This window comes from Acinonyx jubatus, chromosome D3 (genome assembly GCF_027475565.1).
Source record: "Acinonyx jubatus isolate Ajub_Pintada_27869175 chromosome D3, VMU_Ajub_asm_v1.0, whole genome shotgun sequence".
In the NCBI taxonomy this organism is placed as follows: Eukaryota; Metazoa; Chordata; class Mammalia; order Carnivora; family Felidae; genus Acinonyx; species Acinonyx jubatus.
Genome location: NC_069392.1, coordinates 43,122,682 through 43,146,602, shown reverse-complemented (window position 1 = coordinate 43,146,602; position 23,921 = coordinate 43,122,682). Strand labels below are relative to the sequence as shown.

The 23,921-nt window shown below is 37.9% G+C and overlaps 1 protein-coding gene and 1 long non-coding RNA gene across 3 annotated transcripts in view; one reads left to right on the top strand and one right to left on the bottom strand.

Moving 5' to 3' along the window:
• ABHD3 (abhydrolase domain containing 3, phospholipase) overlaps positions 1–1,301 on the top strand; it is a 38,542-nt gene extending 37,241 nt beyond the window's left edge. For both annotated transcript variants that reach the window (XM_015066581.3, XM_015066580.3), the window contains one exon: positions 443–1,301. In XM_015066581.3, the coding sequence (XP_014922067.1) occupies positions 443–621 (179 nt within the window). In that variant the 3' untranslated portion in view covers positions 622–1,301. The remainder of the gene's footprint in view (positions 1–442) is intronic.
• Positions 1,302–2,456: 1,155 nt separating this feature from the next.
• Positions 2,457–22,400, bottom strand: LOC128312439 (uncharacterized). The gene is made up of 3 exons (XR_008291769.1): positions 14,021–22,400; positions 13,834–13,928; positions 2,457–4,263 (listed from the first exon to the last, which is right to left on the bottom strand). It is a non-coding gene; the product is annotated as an uncharacterized LOC128312439 (long non-coding RNA).
• Positions 22,401–23,921: the final 1,521 nt, after the last annotated feature.

Genomic DNA, 23,921 nt, shown 5'->3' with positions numbered 1-23,921 from the left:
CATGATCTGTTATAAGAATGCATATGGTTGTGGGGAGCCTGGGTGGCTCAGTCAGTTAAGACTTTGGCTCAGGTCATGATCTTGTGGTTCATGAGTTCGAGCCCTGTGTCAGGCTCTGTGTTGATAGCTTGAAGCCCTGGAGCCTGCTTCAGATTCGGTGTCTCCCTCTCTCTCTGCCCCTCCCCCCCTCAAAAATAAAGAAATATTTAAAAAATTAAAAAAGAAAAAGAATGTAGATGGTTGATATAAAGTAGACTTATTCCATTAGCTGTACTAATTACAAATATTTATTTATGTAATGGTGTTTCAGTTTATAATGATTAGAAATGATAAAAGCATGTACTATTCCTAACAGGAACCAGTAATAATTATATATTTTCCTTTCTCCTTTCCTTCTCTGACCTCCCCCTTTCCCTTATCCTTTTTTTTTTTTTTCCCCAAGCTATTCCAATTGAAACTGCCAAGCAAAACCCTAATGTTGCTTTGGTCCTTACTTCTTATGGAGGCCATATTGGTTTTCTGGAGGGAATCTGGCCAAGGCAGTCCACTTACATGGATCGAGTCTTCAAGCAGTTTGTTCAGGCCATGGTGGAGCATGGACATGAACTCTCTAGCATGTAGTTGTTTAGGTGCATTTTATCTGAACTACCATGTAAAGGCAGCTCAGCTTAGTGCACAAATCTTAACTACTGTATATAAAGCAGATATGCCAGCAGGTAGTGAAGAAGTCCAGAATGACTTGCAAAAACTTTTTTGGGGAAACAAAACAACTTTGTAGAAAGAAATGAAATATAGATTTAGACTGTAACTTATGTAGATTTTATTTTTACTATGCCTTACCAAGTATGACCTTAAATAAAGTAGTCAAACATGGAATCGCACTTAACCAAAACTATTGTGTAAAAAGATTTTAATTCCTCAGGGTTTTAATTTAGGCCAGTATTTTTTTAGATGACTCATTTTAGGTGATTTAATGGTACTTTAATAACTGTTAAGAGATTTGGGTTATTTGAATGTAAGTTATAAGTTGGCACATTCCTAAGGGTATTTATACCCAATGATGATAATGTGAAGACTGAAATAAGATAAAATACAATGCGCTATATCTTTTGTGTATTCTAACTTTGAAAGGCAGATGCAAAAATGTTAGATTGACTTCTATACATGCTCTTTTACTCTGATAATATTAAATTAAGGCTGACTTATGTTTTATAACAATTATACTTTACATGCTTATTTTTAAAATAGTATATGTGTATACATATATATCAATATATTAAAATAAATTCTATCATTTTAAATTGTTTCTTTGTAAGTCTTTATAAAAAAATAATCCCTAGAAATTAATTTATGATAATTTCATGAATGCATTAGTAAGAAATATTAAAACTGTTTTGTTTCACTGTTCCCAGAATATGGGGTTCACATCATTTGTACTAATTAAAAATACTTTTAGCTTCGGGAAACTTGTCTAACAGTGACTTAGGAATTATGATATTTAACTATCTTGCATTATTAAACATCTTCAGGTAGACCAGGGCTGGTCTGTTACTGGTGTCATCAAGGACTCAGGCTTTTTCTGCCTCCTCTCCATCCTTAGCAGGGGGGCCAGTTTCTCCAGAACACAGGATGTCTGCTGCAGCTCAGCCATCAGGTTTGTGTGTTCAGAGAAGGAAAAGTGGGAAGGATGGGGCCAGACATATCAGATTTGTTTCAAACAATTCTGTCCCTGGAATCTAAACACTTTAATATTCAAGGAACAGAATTGTTTGAAACAAATCTGTTATGATCATATATTTTTAACATAAAGACCTTATAAACCAACAGCTCTTTGGAAATCACATTAATCCTTTGGGACCAGCTTCCTCAGCTCCTCTGGAAGCCTGTGGGTCTTTACTCCAGCTGGTGCTTCCCTTATAAGACTTGCACTTATATCCATTGGCTGGAACTGTGTCACATGGCCATCCTGGTTGAGAAGGAAGGTGGGAAATCAAGTATGTCAACTTTTCCATTTGCAGTGTAGGCAAGCAAGGGAGAGGGGATTAGAAATGGTTGTTGGGCTAGCCAGCCCAGAGTGATAGCCTCCATACCATTCAATATCTTTTCTGGTTTTTTGGGTTTTGTTTTTTGTTTTTGTTTTTGTTTTTTACTATTTCCACCTATTTGCCCAGGTATCACATTAAATGAGCCATGTACAAACAAGCATACTAACACAAAGTTGTTTCCTAGAAATGCCACTTTTTGGAGAGTTCCTGATAATGTACTTGTAGACTCCCTTATAACTGTGTCTAGGATGATAGCACTGATAATACCAGAGCTTTGTTTGTCTGTACAACATATATTCTGATTCAATAGTAATAATTACTTTCAGTCTGTATGGTTCATGTGGAACTGATCCTGCCTTTCAGAGTTTTCTTCTAAATTTTAAACAAATTATATCAAGAAAATTGTCTACCCATTGGCCAGTGTTAGAATTGGGGAGGTAGCTCCTTACCTCCCTCTCCATACAAAAATTAATTCCAGCTAGATTAAAGAGTTAAACATTTTTTAATTCCATAAAAGTACTAGATGAAAACATGGGAGGTTATTTTTATTATTTTATTTTATTTATTTTAAATTTATTTATTTCAAGAGAGAGAGAGAGAGCACATGTGAGTGTGGGAGGGGCAGAGAGAGAGGGAGAGAGAATCCCAAGCAGGCTCTGTGCTGACTGCAAAGGGGCTCAGTCTCACAAACCATGAAATTATGACCTGAGCCAAAATCAAGAGTCAGTGGCTTAACCTGACTGGGCCACTCAGGTGCCCCTATTTTTATTATTTTAGAGTGGAGAGGTCCTTCTGAAGCAAAATATAAAAATCAGAACCCACATGAAAAGAAGTGACAGATATGATTACATGAAACATGAAAACTTCAGTTCTATGGGGAGCCCGGGTGGCTCAGTCAGTTGAGCATCTGACTCTTGATTTCACCTCAGGTCATGATCCCAGGGTTGTGGGATCAAGCCCCACGTCAGGCCCTGTGCCGACAGCACAGAACCTGCTTGGGATTTTCTCTCTCTCTCTCTCTCTCTCTCTCTCTCTCCCCCCCCCCCTCCCTTACTCACTATCTCAAAATAAATAAACATTTTAAAAAAAGAAAAAGAAAACTTCAGTTCTACATAAACCACCATGAGCAAAATTAGAATACAAATGACAGAGAAAAACATTTGCAATACACACTAGGTTAGTATCACAAAAAGCTAAGGAACTCTTAAAAATTGGTAATGAAACACGTGATAGAAAAATGGGCAAAGGATATACAAAGGACACTCACAGAATAATAGCCAATAAATTTATTTTTAAAAAGGTGGACAATCCCACTAATAGTTTAGGAAATGCAAAACTTAAAAACAGAGATTCATGACCTTGAGATTACAAATTTAATAACATACAGGATTAATAATATATAGTGTTGGTAATAGTATGGGGAAATACTTATTCAAATAGTTGACAAGTATGTAAATAAGCAACTTCTTGGAAGGCAAAACATTTTGACAGCATTAAAAGACAAGCAAACATCTAGAAATCCCAATTTGAAGAATCTATCCTATAGAAAAGCCAGCAAGGGTATGTAAAGATACAGGTTCATTGCAGCCTTACACACTTAGAATAACAACCTATTTAGTGGGAAATGAGTAAATTATGACATTCACCCTTACATAACCATGGAAAAGAAGGAGATAGCACTATATGCACTTAATTTTTTTTTATTTTTTTTAATGTTTATTTATTTTTGAAGGAGAGAGAGACAGCGTGAGCAGGGGAGGGGCAGAGAGAGAGGGAGACACAGAATCTGAGGCAGGCTCCAGGCTCTGAGCCATCAGCACAGAGTCCAATGTGGGGCTCGAACTCACAAGCTGTGAGATCTTGACCTAAGCCGAAGTCAGATGCTCAACTGACTGAGCCACCCACATGCCCCTATATGTACTTATTTATAAAGATATTTCTGATACATTATCTAATGAAAAACAATTTGTTGGTTCATATGTATGGTATGATCTCATTAGTATAAAACAAAAATTAAACACCGCTATACAGACCTGTATGTGTATGTTAGTTATAATGAGATGAGCATTTTCAAGTGTTGATTCTTTTACGTGGAGGATAGACTATTCTCTCCAGCTATCTCTCCAAACAACAGCAAACAACTCTCCAAACAACTTCTTTCTGAGAAAGAAGTGCTGTGCTGTATTTGTTTCTGCATCCCAACCACTTAGCATATTGCCTGAAACAGAGTAAGTTCTTAGTCAACATTAGTTGAGTAATAGTGTATAAGAATGAAAATACTACCTTATAAGCCAGCTCCCTGTTTTAAAAAGTTAACTTTATGAAAAAAAAAAAACACAGTTAACTTTATACATATGTAATTTTCTTCTAGCTAGTTCCTCATGTTTCTGTTGCTTGTTGTCATTACCAAACATTTATCCAGAGCCTTCTTACACAGCACTGTACTCACTAATAGGAATACAAATGGATACGTCATTTTCCTTTCCTTTTTTTTTTTCACAGAATCCCATTCATTTTTTATATCTTTTTTATAAGAACTTTTTTTTTAATGTTTATTTATTTGGGGGGAGGGGGGTAGAGGAACAGAGAAAGAGGGAGAAAGAGAATCCCAAGCAGGCTCTGTGCTGTCAGCACAGAGCCCAATGTGGGGCTCAAACCCACAAACCATGAAATCATGACCTGAGCCAAAATCAAGAGTTGGACATTCAACCAACTGAACCACCCCGGTGCCCCCATTTTTTTATATCTTAAATTCAGTAAATACACACACAATTTTATGGAACAATAGTTTCTCTTACTGTGTACAATATCCATAGTGTGATACACTCATATATTGTAGCCTATCCAGTTCTAGTCTGGTCTATCTTATCCTTTTAACTACTCCATTTTCATTTTTTTTTCCAAGTAGGCTTCATGCCCAACATGGGGCTTGAACTCATGACCCTGAGATGTGAGTCACACGCTCTACCGACTGAGCCACTCAGGTACCCCTCCCGTTTTCTTTTTTAAAATGAAAGTAAGAAAATGAAAATCTTATTAATTCTTAAATCTGGGGGATAAGTGTACTGGGTTTACTATATTATTCTCTCTACTTTTGTGCATACATTTTTTTATTACTTTTTAAAAATTACTCTAAAAATGCACTTTTAAGACCCACTAATGGGTTGTAACCTATAGTTTGGAAAAGACTGGAATCCTAGGAGTTACTAAAAGTTAAAGAAAGAAGTCACTAGTGTATATGATGTCACACTTAGTTTTAACAGCTTCTTTACTTATTGGCTTTCCCCCAGCAATCTGTAAATACAGTGAAGACAGGAAACATATCTTCTTTACTCTCCATTTTATCCCCTGGGGCAACACAGTGACTGCCTCATATTAGGTTTATTTTTCTTTTTTAAATTTATTTTTGAGAGAGAGAGAGAGAGAGGAAGGGAGAGAATGAGCAGGGAAGGGGTAGAGAGAGGGACAGAGAGGGTCCCAAGCAGGTTCCCTGCTGTCAGCACAGAGCCCTACACGGGGCTCGAAACCATGAGATCATGACCTGTGCCAAAATTAAGAGTCAGATGCCAACCTACTGAGCCACCCAGGTACCCCATTATTAGGTTTATTTTTTTTAATGTTTATTCATTTTTGAGAGAGAGAGAGAGACTGAGCACTAGTAGGGGAAGGACAGAGAGAGAGGGAGACACAGAATCCAAAGCAGGATTCAGGCTCTGAACTGTCAGCACAGAGCCTGATGCAGGGTTTGAATCCATGAACCATGAGATCATGACCTGAGTTGAAGTCAGATGCTTAACTGACTGAGCCACCCAAGTGCCCTATTAGGTTTATTATTAATAATACTTAATAATACTTGAACCAGACCCTGACTGATGGAATAGTAGATTTTACATACAAATCAAAAGTAGGGAGAGGAGAGATTATTGCAACCACTCTCCACATTAGAACATCTGTTAAAGCAGCTTGTCCCCTACTGACGTTATAGTCAAAATGGTAATTTTTAAAATTTCACAGTTGCTCTGAACCTAACAAAGCGCTGGTCACAAGGTAAGCACACAACTTTTTAGAACGTAATTTGGAATCAATGAGGACAATTTGCAAGGTCAGGTGATAAAGAATACTTAGGAAATTGGCTATTTTAACTCCAGTTCTCACTTAAAAGACAATATTTTGGACCTAACCTTTTCTGAAAACAAGTTAAGACAGACTAGAAACTGCCGTTCCTTCTCCTACAATACAAAATTGACACTAGCAATGATACCCAATGCAGTAAGAATCATTGTATATAACTGATTTTATTGTTTTGCTTTTAAATTTTATCTCTAAACAAAGAGACAGATGTTTATATATTCATGGGCTTTATGATAATAAAAATGATGTTTTATGCTTTCATTATATGCATTTTAAACCTGTGAATTATTCAACTGTGCTAGTTATCTCTACCTTCAATACTGTAACTACGAGATACTTTTTCTGGCTCTATCCTTCAACCACCTAAATGTGGGGATTATTTTGAAAATAGTGAAAGGCAAGAATTTGACAAGAATAATTACCTCTCTGGATATCTCTTTTAAATAAAGGAAATTATTGGGGTCCCTGAGTGGCTCAGTCGGTTGAGCATCCCAACTTCAGCTCAGGTCATGATTTCATGGTTCGGGCGTTAGAGTCCCAGGATGGGCTTTGTGCTGACAGCTCAGAGCCTGGAGCCTCCTTCAGATTCTGTGTCTCCCTCTCTCTTTGCCCGTCCCCCACTTGCGCTCTCTCTTCCTCTCTCTCTCTCTCAAAAATAAAATAAACGTTAAAAATTTTTAAATAAATAAATAAAGATAATTACTTGGATCAAGTAACAAACATTTCACTTTCAGTTAAGACCATGACTCAGTATTAATTTATTACTGGACAATTGTGCATTTGCACTTTCTAGAAAGGGCTATCATCTTCTTCCCCACAATGAGTTAGATACTTGTACCCAAATTTTATAAACAGTACAATAATAGTATCTATCTTATTCATACTTCAGGTTTTATTGGTGATCATATTACTATGGACTCAATATCAGCTGGATATTAATAGATAGGCTAGCAGTATATTTACAGATAAGAATGATCACAGAAGAATATTATTCTGCTTTAAACTGTCAACCTATTGGTGCCTATAAATTTTATAGCCGGGTCTTTTTTTTTAAGTTTATGTATTTTTTTAATGTTTATTTTTGAGAGAGAGAGAGAAAGAGAGAGAGAGAGTATGAGCAGAGGAGGGGCAGAAACAGAGGGGGACATAGGATCTGGAACAGGCTCTGTGCTGACAGCAGAAAGCCTGATGCAGGGTTCAAACTCACAAACCCTGAGATCACAACCTGAGCCGAAGTGGACACCTAACAACTGAGCCACCCAGGTGCCCCTACTTATTATTTTTTTTAAGTTTATTTTAAGAGAGAAAGAACATGAGTGGGGGAGGGGCAGAGAGAGAGAGAGAGAGAGAGAGAGACAGAATCCCAAGCAGGCCCCGCACCAGCAGCACAGAGCCCAACCCCACAAACTATAAGATCATGACCTGAGCCAAAACCAAGAGTTGGACACTCAACCGAGTCACCCAGGCGCCCCTTCATTTACTTGTTTTTAAGTAATCTCTACACCCAACATGGGGCTTAAACTCATGACCCTGAAATCAAGAGTCACACACTCTTATGACTGAGCAGACAGGGGTCCCTGTGCCTGTAAATTTCAAATACCCATATCATCTGCTTTACTTTGCCTATGAGCACACATAAGCATTTTAGAAAATTTTCTCTATTTTTTCCAAACTCAAAATGAAGCATGCAAAGTACTTAACTCCCATACTCTGATTATAGTTTATTTCTCCTAACGCTATACAGTAGTAATTCAGTTTGGCCTCTGAAACCTCTAGGTTAAAAGAGACACTTTACCAGAGTTAAAGGGACACTTTGAGAAACAGGAGGTAGAGGGGTGCCTGGGTGGCTCAGTCAGTTAAGCATCTAACTTTTGATCTCGACTCAGGTCATGAACTCACAGTTTGTAAATTTGAGCCCCAACTTGGGCTTTGCACTGATGGCATGGAGCCTACTTGGGATTAAGTCTCTCCTCTCTGCCCCTCCCCTGCTAGTGCTCTCTCTTTTTCAAAATAAATACATAAACTTAAAAAAAAAAAAACCCATGATGTAGATATAACATATCTATTATTGTAAGTATTATATATATTTTCATGATGTATATTCTTGAATATATATAAAATTTTTAAATGCCTGTTATACTCTGTATTTACTTAAATCCATTTATAATCATTAATTATGGTTCCTAGTATTTTTTAAAATGTTTATGTATTTATTTTGAGAGAGAGAAAGAGAGCACTTGAGCATGCTCATGGTCTTGAGTGTGGGAGGGGCAGAAAGAGAGGGAGAAAGAGAATCACAAGCAGGCTCTATGTTTTCAGGGTGGAGACTGCCGAGGGGCTCAATCCCACAAACTGTGAGATCATGACCTGAGCTGAAGTCAAGAGTCAGATGCTTAACTGGCTGAGCCACTCAGGCCAGTTAAGCACCCAGTCCCTAGTATTTTAAAATCATTTCTTGGAAAAGATATTTGGACTTGAATTCAGAGCATTTGTGCTGGATTCTTGGCTCTCCTACTAATTCACCATTTGACCTGAAGCAAATAATTTATCCTTTTTAGGCTTTAGTTTCTTCATCTATAAAATGCAGAAGGTGATGTCAATGTTCAGAGTTAGTATGAGGATTAAAGAGATAATATGTATGTGAAAGTGTTTTGTGAGCTATTAAGAGCTATAGAAATGTAAGAAGTGGCTATGAAAAGATGTGTATTATTATAAACCAAATCAAACCTAATGACATGTTAGTACTAATGTAGCTTTCTCTATCAAAAACACATTGGTGGGGCGTGACTCTTGATCTCGAGGTCACGAATTCGAGTCCCACCAACACATTGGGTTCAGTGTAGAAAAAAAGTGCATATTGATCTGAATGGTCACGTTAACTTGATTCCTTGGCTAGGGTGGTGATGCTGCTGGGGAGATACTTTGAGGCTATACAAATATCATGTTTCTGTTTTAACTTCTCTGCCCATTCTTTGGTGGATTTTGCCTGCAGCAATTACTGTGGTGTTCTTTTTTTTTTTTTTTTTTTAAGTAAATTATTTGTTTTTGAGACAGTGCAAGCAGGGGAGGGACAGAGAGAGAGGGACAGAGGATCTGAAGCAGGCTCTGTGCTGACAGCAGAGAGCCTGACATGAGGCTTGAACTTTCAAACCTTGAGATCATGACCTGAGCTGAAGTCGGATGCTCAACCGACTGAGCCACCCAGGTGTCCCCAAAGTAGTGTTCTGATGGTGATTTTCTATTCCCCATATTTCTTCTATGTTTAAATTTGGAATTCTTCAGAAAAGAAGACCTGTTGCTTCTTTTTCCTCCAATGCCATTTCTTAATTCACTTACCGATATCAGTGGAGACTCATGGATATTTGTTTACCACTGCTAGATAATTTTCCCAAAAGAAATAAAAACATGTTCATACCAAAACCTGAAATTGCTTTATCTGTTTATATGTTTATAGTAGCTTTATTCATAGTCACCAAGAATTGATGGTGTTATAATTTTTTGGGTTAGAATTCAGTACTATCATTATTTTAGTTGTTTCAGCTTGGTTTTTTTCTGGTTGATTTCTATGTGTCTTTGATATGCTGTTTTTGTTTGTTTTTAAGCACTCTGGTAGCACAAGATCTCTAGGCTCATCTTGTATTTCCACTACTCCAGCCCTGAAATCAATTAGTTCTCCAGGGAGCCCTGGTTCCTTTAAGAATAGGATTTAAAAGCTAAGACCTAGGGGTGCCTGGGTGGCTCAGTCGGTTAAGTGGCCGACTTCGGCTCACGTCATGATCTCAAGGTTCGCATGTTGAGGCTCCATGTCTGGTTCTGTGCTGATAGCTCAGAGCCTGGAGCCTGCTTCGGATTCTGTGTCTTCCTCTCTCTGCCCCTCCCCTGCTCACCCTCTGTCTTTCTCTCTCTCTCAAAAATAAACATGAAAAAAAAAAAAAGCTGAAACCTAGATGATATGCTCATTGCTACTGGGGCCCCACTGCTTGTAGCCCCTCTCAATGGAGTTAGGAAAAAAATCCTATATAATACATACACATATACATCTAAATGTATCTATCATCTGTAAATAAACAAGAGTCCATATTGATACCTCTGACTCCAATTTAGCAACACAGAATTAATTCTAGCTTCCCACTCTTTCCTTATCTGTAACTCCTTTCTCCCAGTGAGAAATATGTCTCTGATTATCTGTAACATATTTACTAATTTGTTGAATACAAATAAAATAGATTATAAATAATATTATTATTAATATTGGAAACCAGGATAGCAATTGTTACCCTTTGGGAGAGAATAGTGACTCATTTGTGATACATATGGTTTGTGTACTTACGGTTACGTATGGTTACACATGGTTTGTATACTTTTCTGTATGTATGTTTACAGAAAATTATAAATTCCTGACATTTAAGAATGGCAGGCTGAGAAAAAAAATATTGCCAACGGTCTGACCTTGTCTTCTATTTCATCTTTGGTTTCACAGGAATTAAATTAAGAGGAAACTAAAATTCTATTATGTTTTAAGAAATTATTTATAGTTGATTTTTGAACAATACAGGTTTGAATTGTGTAGGTCCACTTATATTCAGAGTTTTTACAGAACAGTATGTAAAGATATTATTTCTTCCTTATTATTTTCTTTAAAAATTTTTTTAATGTTTATTTATTTTTGAGAGAGAGAGAGAGAGAGAGAGAGAGAGAGAGAGACAAAAAGCATGAGCGGGGGAGGGGCAGAGACAGGGACACAGAATCCAAAGCAGGTTCCAGGGTCTCTGAGCTGTCAGCACAAGAGCCTAATGCAGGGCTCGAACTCACCCGCTGTGAGATCATGACCTGAGCCAAAGTCAGATGCTTAACTGATTGAGCCACCCAGGTGCGCCTTCCTTATTATTTTCTCAAAAACATTTTCTTTTCTCTAGCTTACTTTATTGTAAGAATACAGTATATAATACATATAACATACAAAATACCTGTTAATCAACTTTATGTTATTGGTAAGGCTTTCACTCAACTGTATGCCATTAGTAGTTAAGTTTTCAAGAGTCAGAAGTTATATTCATATTTTTTACTGCTTGGAGAGTTGGGGGTCCTAACCCCTGACCCCCTTGTTCAAGTATCAACTGTATAGATCTTCAGCTACACTGAGAAAGTAATTATTAAGTGTAATGATTTTGTGAAGAAAATTGTAAAACTTCCTAAGAAAATAGAAAGAAGACTTGACTTCCATAAATTCAAATATATATACATATATATGTATATATATTCAAATATATATAAACATACATATATATTTGTATATATATGTACATATTCTTAAGCTTGTGGTGAATACAGTAATTTTCATTGACAAAATAAAACATTTGTTGCCTCTTTTGGAAAAAAAAAGACTTGAATAAACCAAGAAACATGTTTCAGCATAACAAAAAAATGAATGTTGTACATTGTTTCCAAATTAATTTATAGTTTTAGTTAAATCCCAATTAAAATCAAAGTAGAATTTATTTAGAAATAAAGCAATTCTTGGGGCGCCTGGGTGGCTCAGTCAGTAAGCATCTGACTTCAGCTCAGGTCATGATCTCGCGGTTCGTGGGTTTGAGCCCCGCATCGGTCTCTGTGCTGACAGCTCAGAGCCTGGAGCCTGCTTCAGATTCTGTGTCTCCCTCTCTGTCTGCTCCTCCCTGACTCACACTCTGTCTCTCTCTCAAAAATAAACATTAGAAAAAAATTTTTTAAGAAATAAATAAAGAAATTCTAAAAGTTATCTACAAAAAGAAACAGAACAGTCAAAAATATTTTTCAAAGAAGGAAGATATGGTACCATTAGAATTGAAAGGTGAATTAGGTTACAGTTAAATAGTTATTGGTGCAAAATTTTTCAGATCACTAAAACAGAATGGAGAACTAGAAAGAGACCCTAATATATATTAGAATTTAAGTAACCAAAAGCACAGTGAGGAAAATGGTCACAAGGCATGGATAAACAATTCACATATACGTACACATATACAACAACACAAAGAGCTCTTACAATAACAATGTTTAACCACACTTGTAAATGGTAACTAAAACTATGAAATATTTTTAATCTATCAGATTGGCAACTATTTTGAAAAGTTTAATGCCATGTATTGGCAACAGTGAAAGGAACTAGACACTCATACACTGCTGCAAAATGTGTAAAGTGGTGGAAATCTTCCAACATTTTGATTCAGAAATCACTTCTAAGAATTTATCCTTCAGAAACACTGGCACATGTAAAATAACAAAATAAAAAAGGATAGAGTTATTTAATAAAACATTGCTTGTAATAGCAAAATATTGGAAACTATAAACACCATTAGGAGAAAGGTTAGATTAAGATCCATTCTCACAACAGAATAAAATGCAGCCTTAAATTAGAAACACTCTTGTGTACTCACATGAGGTGGTTTAGTAGAAGAAGATGTTGAAGAAGCAAGTATGGGATGACTGATGGATCTTAAGTCCCTGAAGGTGCAGAATAGAATGTGATCTAGACCAAAGATGCAGGATTTGGCTGAAGAAAGAAGTGGGGCACCCTTTACATTGTAAAGAAAGAAGAAAGAACCAAATGCAGAGCAAATAATAGAGCTTATTTTTCTCTCTTCACAAACCTCTTGGGCTTCACTGTAATCAATCCAGGGGTCTTCCTTTCCCTTCCCTTTCTGAAATTCCCAGTTCTCTAAATCTTCCAGGCTTCCAAAGCTTTTTATTGACATGTCCAGTCTCACACTATCCAAGAAGATACAACTAGGAATCATAATTTATATGTATTTACTGAGTTTCATGTGTGTGCAGAATATAGCATCAGGCTGTGATGGATACTAAGAACCATGATAATAGTGAAGTCGGACACATAAATACACACTAATTTACAAATGGTGAAATCAAGGCAGGTTTCTTTTTTTTTTTTCTTTGAGAAGAGAGACATAGAGCGTGTGCAAGTGGGGGAGGGGCAGGGAGAGAGAGGGAGAGAGAGAATCCCAAGCAGGCTCCACACTGTCCACGAAGAGCCCAGTGCAGAGCTCGAACTCACGAACCATGAGATCATGACCTGAGCCGAAATTGGATGCTTAACCGACTGAGCCACCAAGGCGTCCCTCAAGGCAAGTTTTGGTAATTATTATAGCAGATGTACAAAGTGCTTTGGGGATATAAAAGAGAGGAAATATAATTATGATGGGAGCAAGGATTAAAATGGGCTTCACTGTGGTGCCTGGGTGGCCTGGTCAGTTAAGCGTCTGACTCTTAATTTCAACTCAGGTCATGATCTCAGATTGAGCTCCATGTTGGGCTCGCTGGCAGCATGGAGCCTGCTTGGGATCCTCTTTCTCTCCTTCTCTCTCTGCCCCTCCCCATATCCCCCCACACCCACATGCATCCACGTTCTTTCTCTCAAAATAAACTTTAAAAAGTAGTGGGGGGGAGTGGGGGAAGGAGGGCTTCACAAAGAAGGTAATATTTAAATGAGACCTTAAAGGAAAGACACTAAAGATACTATTTTCTGAGGGGTACAGATGGAAGCAAAGGGATTCCATAAGGAATGTGTGAACTAAGTTACAGAAAAGAGGGAGAAAGCAAATTAAAGATAAATCCATTTAACTCATTTTCCTTCTGTAACAATTGTATTCTTCCAACTCACATGAGTTAATTATTCATCCAACTTGAGTTTTGGAGACAGGATGTTTCAATCTCAATCTCATGTCTCAGTGACCTCTGGGTGACTCTGCAGCTTCTCTGGTACAAAGAAGGAGGGAATGTAAATGAAATTCTAGTTCCTTGGAGTAATTGGCGGGGGGGGGGGGGGGGGGGGGGGGGAGGATGCATACCTTTGGAGAACCCTGAGCACAAGATTTAGTGAATCTCTCTGGAGACAGAAATTCATTTGTTGTAGTTTCTCATTAGTTCCCATTTGTCCTTCCTCTTATTCTACTAAAAATAGAATTTAAAAAAAAATTAGCAACCTAAATTGAAAGTGGACATGGTTGATAGCAGTTGTAAAACATAACCAGGGCAAATTTTAAACAGCATTTGAAAATTATTGTGTATCTTCTCCTACTTCTAATTTCAAGCCATGTCAGCAGAAAGAAGATAAAAACTAGCTGATGCTCCTGAGTTAATATTATAGGTATGTTTAAAGTACCCATAGTTCACTGCTCCATTGGCTATCTGTAATCATGGTTTACATCAACACTATTACTAGAGAAAACCAATCACCAGGAAGTGAGGGTGGGACAAAATGGTTCTCTGACTCATAAACTCATTAATATGATTTTTAGGTTTTTTACATTATAAATCGTATCTTTTGCCCAAATTAAAGAGTATTTGGAACCCATGCATTTGCTTGAACCAAAGACAAACTACTGAAGTGAAGGGAATTAGGTTTTGACTGGTATGTTAGAATATTTTGCAGTTACGTATTTTCAGCCATTTACAAGCCATCTGGCAAATGGAGTTGGAAAAGCTGGCTTTTAGAAAGGTCCCTTCCCGTCTCTAAACCTTAAGCTGAAACCGTTTTCAAGTTGATATTAAATAATTTATAATTTCAATTCATATTTCTGTAGACTTTTTTTTAAAGTTTATTTATTTTGAGAGAAGGAGCATGTGAGCAAGCGTGGGAGAAGGGCAGAGAGAGAACCCCAAGCAGGCTCCACACTGTCAGCACAGAGGCCAATGCAGGGCTTGAACCCATGAACTGTGAGATCATGACTCGAGCCTAAATGAGTAGGAAGTTTAACTGACCGAGCCACACAGGCATCCCTAGTTCTATAGACTTTCTACTCTACTTCTCCTTTACTCTAATTAAGACGTGCTCTCATAAGAGAATCTGACATAGACAAAAGCAATGCCTACCTTTTGTATACATCCCTAACTGGAAATATTTCCCCATGTTTTCAGCTTACTTGACTCTTTGGGAGTGGGGCAGAAAGCAGTGGGAGGTGAACTGTTGTGGTTCTTTTTTTTTTTTTTTTTTTAAAGAAACAGGGTTTTTTTTTTAATTTTTTTTTTTAACGTTTATTTATTTTTGAGACAGAGAGACAGAGCATGAACAGGGGAGGGGCAGAGAGAGAGGGAGACACAGAATCTGAAACAGGCTCCAGGCTCGGAGCTGTCAGCACAGAGCCCGACGCGGGGCTCGAACTCATGGACCGTGAGATCATGACCTGAGCTGAAGTCGGACGCTTAACCGACCGAGCCACCCAGGCGCCCCAAACAGGGTTTTTTTTTTTTTTTAACGTTTATTCATTTTTGAGACAGAGAGAGACAGAGCATGAACGGTGGAGGGTCAGAGAGAGAGGGAGACAGAATCTGAAACAGGCTCCAGGCGAACTGTTGTGGTTCTAATGTTCCTGCCTCCATCCCAAAGTCCTCCAAAGTAAGTCAGAATAGCTAACCTGCAACCACCTCCAAGAGGAAAAAGCTTAGAAGCATCTGTTCAGAATTCAAAATAGCTCACTCAAAAGTGAGAGCTGGCCGAACCACCATCATATTCACCAGCCATGTTAGGAAGGCTGGGTATTTTGGAGAAGGGTCATATGATTCCACAGTTCCTGAAAAGTCTCCATCATGGCCAAATATGCAGCAAAAAGGATTCATCAATTAGTTACTGCTGTCAATTCATTAGAATAGCATATTCTTTTTCTGAAAACAGTACGATAGTGTTGAAAAAAATTCTTGGGGTGCTTGGGTGGCTCATTCGGTTAGAAGTCTGACTCTTGATTTCAGCTCAGGTCATGATCTCATGGTTGTGAGATTGAACCCTGTGTGGAGTTCTGCACTGGGCATGGAGCCTGCTTGAAATTCTTGCTCTCCCTCTCCCTCTGCCTCTCCCCTGCTCATGCTCTGTTTCTCTGTGTCTCTCAAAAATAAATAAATATTTTTTAAAAAGAACACAAGAGGGGCGCCTGGGTGGCGCAGTCGGTTAAGCGTCTGACTTCAGCCAGGTCACAATCTCGCGGTCCGTGAGTTCGAGCCCCGCGTCAGGCTCTGGGCTGATGGCTCAGAGCCTGGAGCCTGTTTCCTATTCTGTGTCTCCCTGTCTCTCTGCCCCTCCCCCGTTCATGCTCTGTCTCTCTCTGTCCCAAAAATAAATAAAAAACGTTGAAAAAAAAATTTAAAAAGAACACAAGAATGAAAATGAGTATGAATGCCACTTATGAAATATTTTTAACAAAAAATTAAACTTGAAGCATAACTGGATCAAAAACAGGAAATTCAGGGTACAGAGAGACAGGTTAAAGGACAGATGAGATGCAAACAGGAAAATGCAGTTTATAAGCTGCAAAGAAAAAGCCAAAATGAAGTAAGAAAACATTAAGCAACTGCAAATATACCATTTATGAGGCAATTGGAGAAATTGAACCCTGCCCAGATATTTGATAGTTTTTTTTTAACATGAGAATGATATTACGATTATATTTTTAAAATAGCCCTTATCTTTCAGAAATACATACTGAAATATTTATAGGTGAAATACCTCAGATTTGCTTTGAAATAATTCAGTGGGTCATAGTGGGGGGGAAGGGTGGGGAGATGGGTCATAGCACAGGTGAAAGAAATTTGTCCGGAAGTTGGTAACTTTTGAAGGTGGGTAATAATTATATGGGGGTTCAATGTGCTATTCTATTTTGCTGATGTCTGAAAGGTATTGCCATAATGAAATGGCATATAATTCCACTGGTGGGTTCCTATTCTAGGGCAAATATAATTAATCAACTTTTACCAAACCACTTCAAAATCCTGTTAAGAGCTCAGTGCAGCAATATACCGAAAAGTATTAAGCAAGCAGATATCGAACACACCCCTGGTTTTTACAGATGCCTCATTCCTTACAGCTCGGGCGATGAACTGTCACAACCAACTTGTTCTACTATAAGCTCATGTGCTCTTTGACACATATTTGAAGGCTGGCAAAACTTGATTTAAACCTTTAATAGTACACACAAAGAATCATTATCTTAATGGTTCATCTTATCCCTACCAAGGTAGCTGAACAAACAGGATGGGCAGGAATAATATTATAGCACAGAGGTTAAGTGCTCTTTTCTATTAGAACTCATTGGGGGCACCTGGCTGGCTCAGTCAGTAGAGCATGAGACTCTTCACCTTTCGGTTGTAAGTTTGAGGCCTGCATTGGGTATAGAGATTGCTTAAAAATAAAATCTTAACAAAAAGAAAAACAAAAAAGAACCCACTGGCATTTGGCAACAGATAATAGAAAAATCAGCTTCCTAAAGTTTATTCAAAAGAAGTATTTTTTTCTTGCAGAACAAAAAGTTCAGAGAAAGACAAGTTTTGCTGGCATTGGCTCAACACATCAAGAATGTCAGGGTCTAGGTTTCTTGGACTTTTCCTCATTGATAAAACATAGCTGCTACATCTCCAGTCCTCTCATCTGTGATCCAGGGAGGAAGGCCAGGTACAGGATGGGCAGGTAAATAAAGCTTTGAAAGATAGACTTATTTCTGTTTCCAACAAAATTGGGTTCTGTTGATAAGAGCAGAGAACGGATATTGTGTGGGAGACTAGCGGTGTATGCTACAGAATCCATTTAACCTGAGGTTTCCAAAATTTTATATTTTCAATGTTCTGGCTCATAATTGACCTCAATATATCTTAAATATATTTTTAAATGTTTATTTATGTATTTTGAGAGAGAGGGTGAGCCAGCAAGCAAGTGGGGGAGGGGCAGAGAGAGGGAGAGAGAATCCCAAGCAGGCTCTGTGCCACCAGCAGAGAGCCCACCATGGGGCTCAATCTCTCGAATGGTGAGATCATGACCTCAGTTGAAATCAACCTGAGTTGAAATTGTTAGATGCCTAACGAGCCACGCAGGCCCCCCAATCCATCTTTAAGTAAAGCACAAACCTACATAGACAGATAGATGTATGTATGCATGTATGTCACAAATATGCATCAGGAATTTGTGACCACATTTATTTATTAGGATCCTATCTATATATTTTGATGTTTTGGGGTTTCAAAAGTGTCATGTCTGGGTTTTGAATCAAATTGATTAAGAGAGGTGGAGTCACATTATGTACTTTGTTAGTGGTAAACTACATCAAAGAACAGTTTGGATTGGAAGATAAACTGGAATGCCTTTCTTCTTTCAAGGTACACTTTAGGACAGGTTTACGGGAAAAATTAAATGCACAAAGCACACTTACCGAATTTGTGAATCATATGCAAAACAGAAAGCCACATGGTGTGGAGAACCTCCATGCCTGCCTTTTAGCAGATGTTCCTGGGGAATGCCAATACAACCCAGGATTCCTTGGAAAGTGAGGTAAGCAAAATGACCAAAGCTCTGTGACCCTTAATATTTTATAAGCTCTGTTCTATTTTCTGGGCTCAGGCAGGAATGTGGAAAGAGACAGACATGTTGCCCTTATGTGAAAGATAACTTTTAGGTTAGCAATTTTCATGAGTGTCCTGAGAGTTGTCATTTTATGAGAATATTTAGTAAAGATTAGGAACCTGTGATAAAAGTATGAATGGGAAACACAAGCATATTATTTCTTACTGAAATATAATCCACAATAAATCCAAAATAAATAATCATCCAGAAAGACCTTGGTCTAAATAAACATGCTTCTCAATGAAGTACAATATGTTCTTAGCAGAATGTTTGCTTTTTCTCGGTTGGTTGCCAACAAAGCATCTACACACAGAGATTGTCAATGTTACACAAAAAAATGTGTAAATATACATAGAAGATACACTCTGAAAGGGAAGATTGCAGTTTAGTGGGTGGAAGAAACTAGATCAGAGGTGAAGGTGACTGTGGTAAGATGTAGATAAGCAAGTGACAGAAGATGATCAAGATAGAAGATGTAAAGAATTGGTCCCTGTGATGGTTAATTTTACATGTCAACTTGAATGGGTCACGGGATGAACATTATTTCTGGGTGTATCTATAAAGGTGTTTTTTTTTTTTTTTGGATGAGATTAGCAACTGACTAAAGCAGATTGCTCAGCCCAATTTGTGTGGACATCACCCAAGCCATTGGGGGCCTGAAAAGAAGGTGGAGGAAGCCAGAATTTACTCTTTCAGATTGGGCTAAACATAGGTCTTCTGCCCTCAGACTGGAACTTACACCACCGCTTTCCCAGTTCCCCAGCCTTTGGATTTGGGCTCGCACCAGTGGTTCTCAGAACTTTGGGTTCAGATTGTAACTACACCACTGGCTTTCTTGGGTCTCCAGCTTGCAGGCGGCTGTTGTTAGAACTTCTCAGCCTCCATAACTGTGTGAGCCAATTCAGTAAAATAAATCCCTTTTTTATGTGTAAGTATCTCCTATTGGTTCTGTTTCTTTGGAAAATCCTAATAAGGTTCCCCCGAAAGTTTATTGGTTTCCTTTAACCTGCAAGCACATGAATAGCCCAATTCCTCACGATGTACATCATTGCCAGCAAGAAGAAACAAAAACAATCATCAAATGCTTTAATTATGAAGTTATTGGGGGAACACAATAAAGACAAATGCCAGGCCCCTGGCTCACATCTTAAACTGCAGAGAACCCAGATTCAGATTATGCAAAACTATAGATCAGTTTGACAATGGAAACAAAATATCCTCATTGAAATTGCAAAATCTCCTCCCTGACTTAAAGCTCTTGGGTACGACGGGGTGGGGCGGAAAGTAGCTGCTGAATGACCATTAAACTGCCCATGGATCAAGACACAAAGAAATCTGAAGCTCCAGTCTTAGAAATCCTTGTCAGTTGCCTTCCTATATTTTATTTTTACTTTGGTTTCCAGAATGGAAACATTTCCTTTTTGTGGAAAGGTTGTTTTGTTGTTGTTGTTTTGGGTTTTGTTTTTTGTTTTTTTCCCCAGATGACTGAAATTAACCTAAGAGGTTCCCCAGAGTGAAAGGCTCAGGGACAGCCCTCTCCCTCAAATGCCGAGCTTTGTCACTATGAAGACTGTTTGTAGTGAACAGCCAGTCGACAAGAGGCAATTATTATGAGACTATGGCAGTGATTTGGAACACGAGCTTACAGGGAGGTCTTTGTTCTTGAAAACATACAGCTTGTTGAAATCGTATTTCAGTCATCAAGATACTGGAGGTCTTCTCACGTCCTCTCCCAGGGACAGGCCAACCTAGTGTGGTCTTCACTGGAGTCCTCTTGAGGTAGATGTAGGTAAAAAGCTAATTGATGTTTAATTTTCTTGAGCCTCATTTTATGCAGGTGGAAATGTCTTACAGTGACTTTAATATGATTGTCATGTTTTAAAATGTAGCAATGTTCTTGGAGAGAAAAATTGCCATTCAAAGCCGGCAGGTAGTGTTTAGTCTCTTTAATTTGGCACAATATGAATACTGTGTCTCCCATTGTTATGGCAACACAGGATAAAAAATTAAGATATTAATATTAAAAATAATTATCCAAGGATCTTAATTAAGTGCTGGTGATGCTGTGGAAATTGGAAAGTGTTTTTTAAATGCCGACTGACATTTATTGTTATTCTTAAGTTAATTTATTTATTTTGTGAGAGAGAAAGCAAGAGTGAGCATGGGGATCAGGCAGAGAGATAGGGAGAGAGAGAATCCCAAGCAGGTTCCAGCTGTCATGACCCAGAACTCAGTCCCACGAAATGTGAGATCGTGACCTGAGCCGAAATCAAGCTCTTAACCAACTAAGCCACCCAGGCGCCCCAGAAAAAATTAGAACTTTTATACATTTTATATGTTGTTGATGAGAATGTCAAATGTTACAGCCACTTTGGAAAATAGTCTAGCGGTTTCTCAAAAGGTTAAACATAATTACGATACAATCCAATAGTTCCATTCCTAGGTGTATACACAAGATTAAGTTGAAAACATGTTCACAGAAACTTGGACATGAATGTTCATAGCAGTATTACTCGTAACAGCCCCAAACAGAAATAACCAAAATGTTTGTCAACTGACGAACTATAAAGAAAATGTATATTCATATCATGGGATATATTCAGCAATAAAAATAAATGAAGTGCTGACACATGCTACAACTTGGATGAACCTTGAAAATATGATGCCAAGTCAAAGAAGTCAGTCCCAAAGGACCAGACATTGTTATTCCATTTATACAAAACGTCCAGAATAGGCAAATTTAGAGAGACAAAAAGCAGATTGGTGGTTACCAAGGTTAGAGGTGGACAAGGGGAGATTGGAGGCTAGATAGGTAAGGAGATAGGATTTTTTTTGGGGGGGGGGGGGTGGGTAATGAAATGCAGTGATGGATGCACAGCCCTGTAAATAAACTAAAAGTCACTGAATTGCAAACTTTAAATGGGTAAATTGTATGATATGTAAATTACATCTCCATAAAGCTGTTTATTAAAAGAACACCCAGGGGTGCCTGGGTGGCTCAGCTGGTTGAGAGTTCGACTCCTGATTTTAGCTCAGGTCATGATCCCAAGGTCGTGGTATCAAGTCCTGCATCAGGCTCTGGGATTGAGCCCCATGTCAGGCTCCATGCTGAGCATAAAGCCTGCTTAATATTCTCGCCCCCTTTCCTTCTGCTCCTTTCCCCTGCTCATGCATGCATGCTCTTTCTTGAAAGAAAGAAAGAAAGAAAGAAAGAAAGAAAGAAAGAAAGAAAGAAAGAAAGAACCCAAATGTAACAATTCAAGCATATTCAAAGACTTAAAAATAAAATTTCAGAAAAAATAAGGCTTAGTATCTAATGGAAAAGGTTACCGTAAAATTACTTAGAATCATCTATTCTGGTATATTATCTTGAATTACAAAGTATGTTCCACCACTGACATAAATGTAATTTTTATACACCCAGTCAACTAATTTAGTTATCAACTGCAACAAGTTATCCCCAGAAAGAAATACTACTTAGAGGTCCACATTCTATGGGTTTTTATTGTCATTCATTCATAGATCCCCAGTGCCAATTCTCAAATGGCATTTCCCCACATTCTTCAGGAATGTGACTTCTAACATTTAATAAAAAATAACCATATTCAAACACAATTTCCAAATACTGCAAACATCTTGTTGTCATTCTGTACTTCAAGAGACAGGTCAATACTGACCTTGGTACACTTTCAACTTAACTGAAATGAAAGGTACTGTCTTTTGCTTTTCTGTTGCTAAAACAGGCAGCCAGAGGTAGCAAAGTGGGTAAAACTTGGAAGGTAGAGGCATTAAGAGGATGACAGCATAGGTTACCTCCGAACAGATGATCTGTTTGGCCCAGGAAGTGAGGAAATTTGGCCCAGGAAGTGAAGAAATGAGAACTGGCCAGAAACCTACAAATGCAGACCTTTTGAACAACTCAGAGCAGAGGGTTTTACTGGTTTCCATACCTGTCACTCAAACTCCCCTGCTTGCACTCTTTCAAAATAAACAAACATTTCAAAAAATGCATAAATACTAATATGAACCATATGAAAGTGATATTTTTATGGGTCAAGACAATTAAGTATCGGCAATTTCCTATGTTTCTCAACCTAAGTCACCCATCACGCAGGTTAAGAAACAGAACGTTACCCAGTTAAAACTATCACACTCCCCTCCTTCCTTCCATTTGAGGTGATTGCTCCCTTGAACTTGTCGATCATTCTCGTGCATTTTTTTGTGTGCACATTTCTAAAACTTAACCACTTGTTAGCATCCTTAAAGGTTTATATGCCTCTTATATGGTGACATCAAGCTATATGTATTCTGCTACTTGCATTCTTTGCTCATTTTCATTGATGTATTTTACTATACACATGAACAATTTAACTTTTTCTGTTGGACATTTAGTTAGCAATTTTACTATTACAAAGAACACTATCACTTTCCTGAATATATCCCCTTGGGTGAATCGGCAGCACATTTTAAATTTTGCATTCTCTGATTCTAGGAACGTTAGGCATTTCCCCCTACATTTTACTGTTCTCTTATGTGAATTGGCTACATTCTTTACTTTTCTATTGGACTGTCTCCCTTATTAATTTCAAGGAGGATTTTATAGATATTAATCCTTTATTGGTCATATGCTTTGCAAGTATCTTTTCCCAGTCAGTGGACTGCCGAAACACTTTTACAACAGCTTTATAATATATCTCAGTGGTTGGCAAACTACAGCCCGTGAGCCAAATCCAGCCCTCTGCCCATTTTTCGTAAAGTTTTGTTGGAACACAACCATGCCCATTCATTCACCTATTGCCTATAGCTGTATAGTTGAGACAGAGACCATATGGCCCTCAAAGCCTAGAATGTTAACTATCTGGCCCTTTACAGATAAAGTTCAGTAACTCCTGGTCTATTTCTTCAAGTAATTTACTTAACTGTTCCTCTAATTTTATACATACAGGGCTTCCTTTTCAATTAAAAAATTAATATGATGAACATCTTTATGACTAAATGTCAACTTTTTTTCCTTGGGGCTTTCAAATGGAATCCTGGATCAAAGTCAGAAAGAAAATGTAAGGTTTCTGAGATAACTTCACGACTTGCTTAAAGTTTTTCAATTTCCTTCCCATGACTATTAGACACACTCTTCTACCTTCCCAGCAATGAGCACTATTACAAAATTATTTGATCAAAAATGAAATCTGGCTGAAAATTACATGAGTACCAAGATAATTTCCTCTTATTTAATATTTTATATTTGGTATCTAATAAGGTTAAGTTCTCCCATTCTTTCCATTTTCCCCCCTAGAAAAATGATGTATCTCCTACAGCCTCTTCATTCTTCAAAATGAACATGAGAATCAATACACTAATCAAGAACAAAG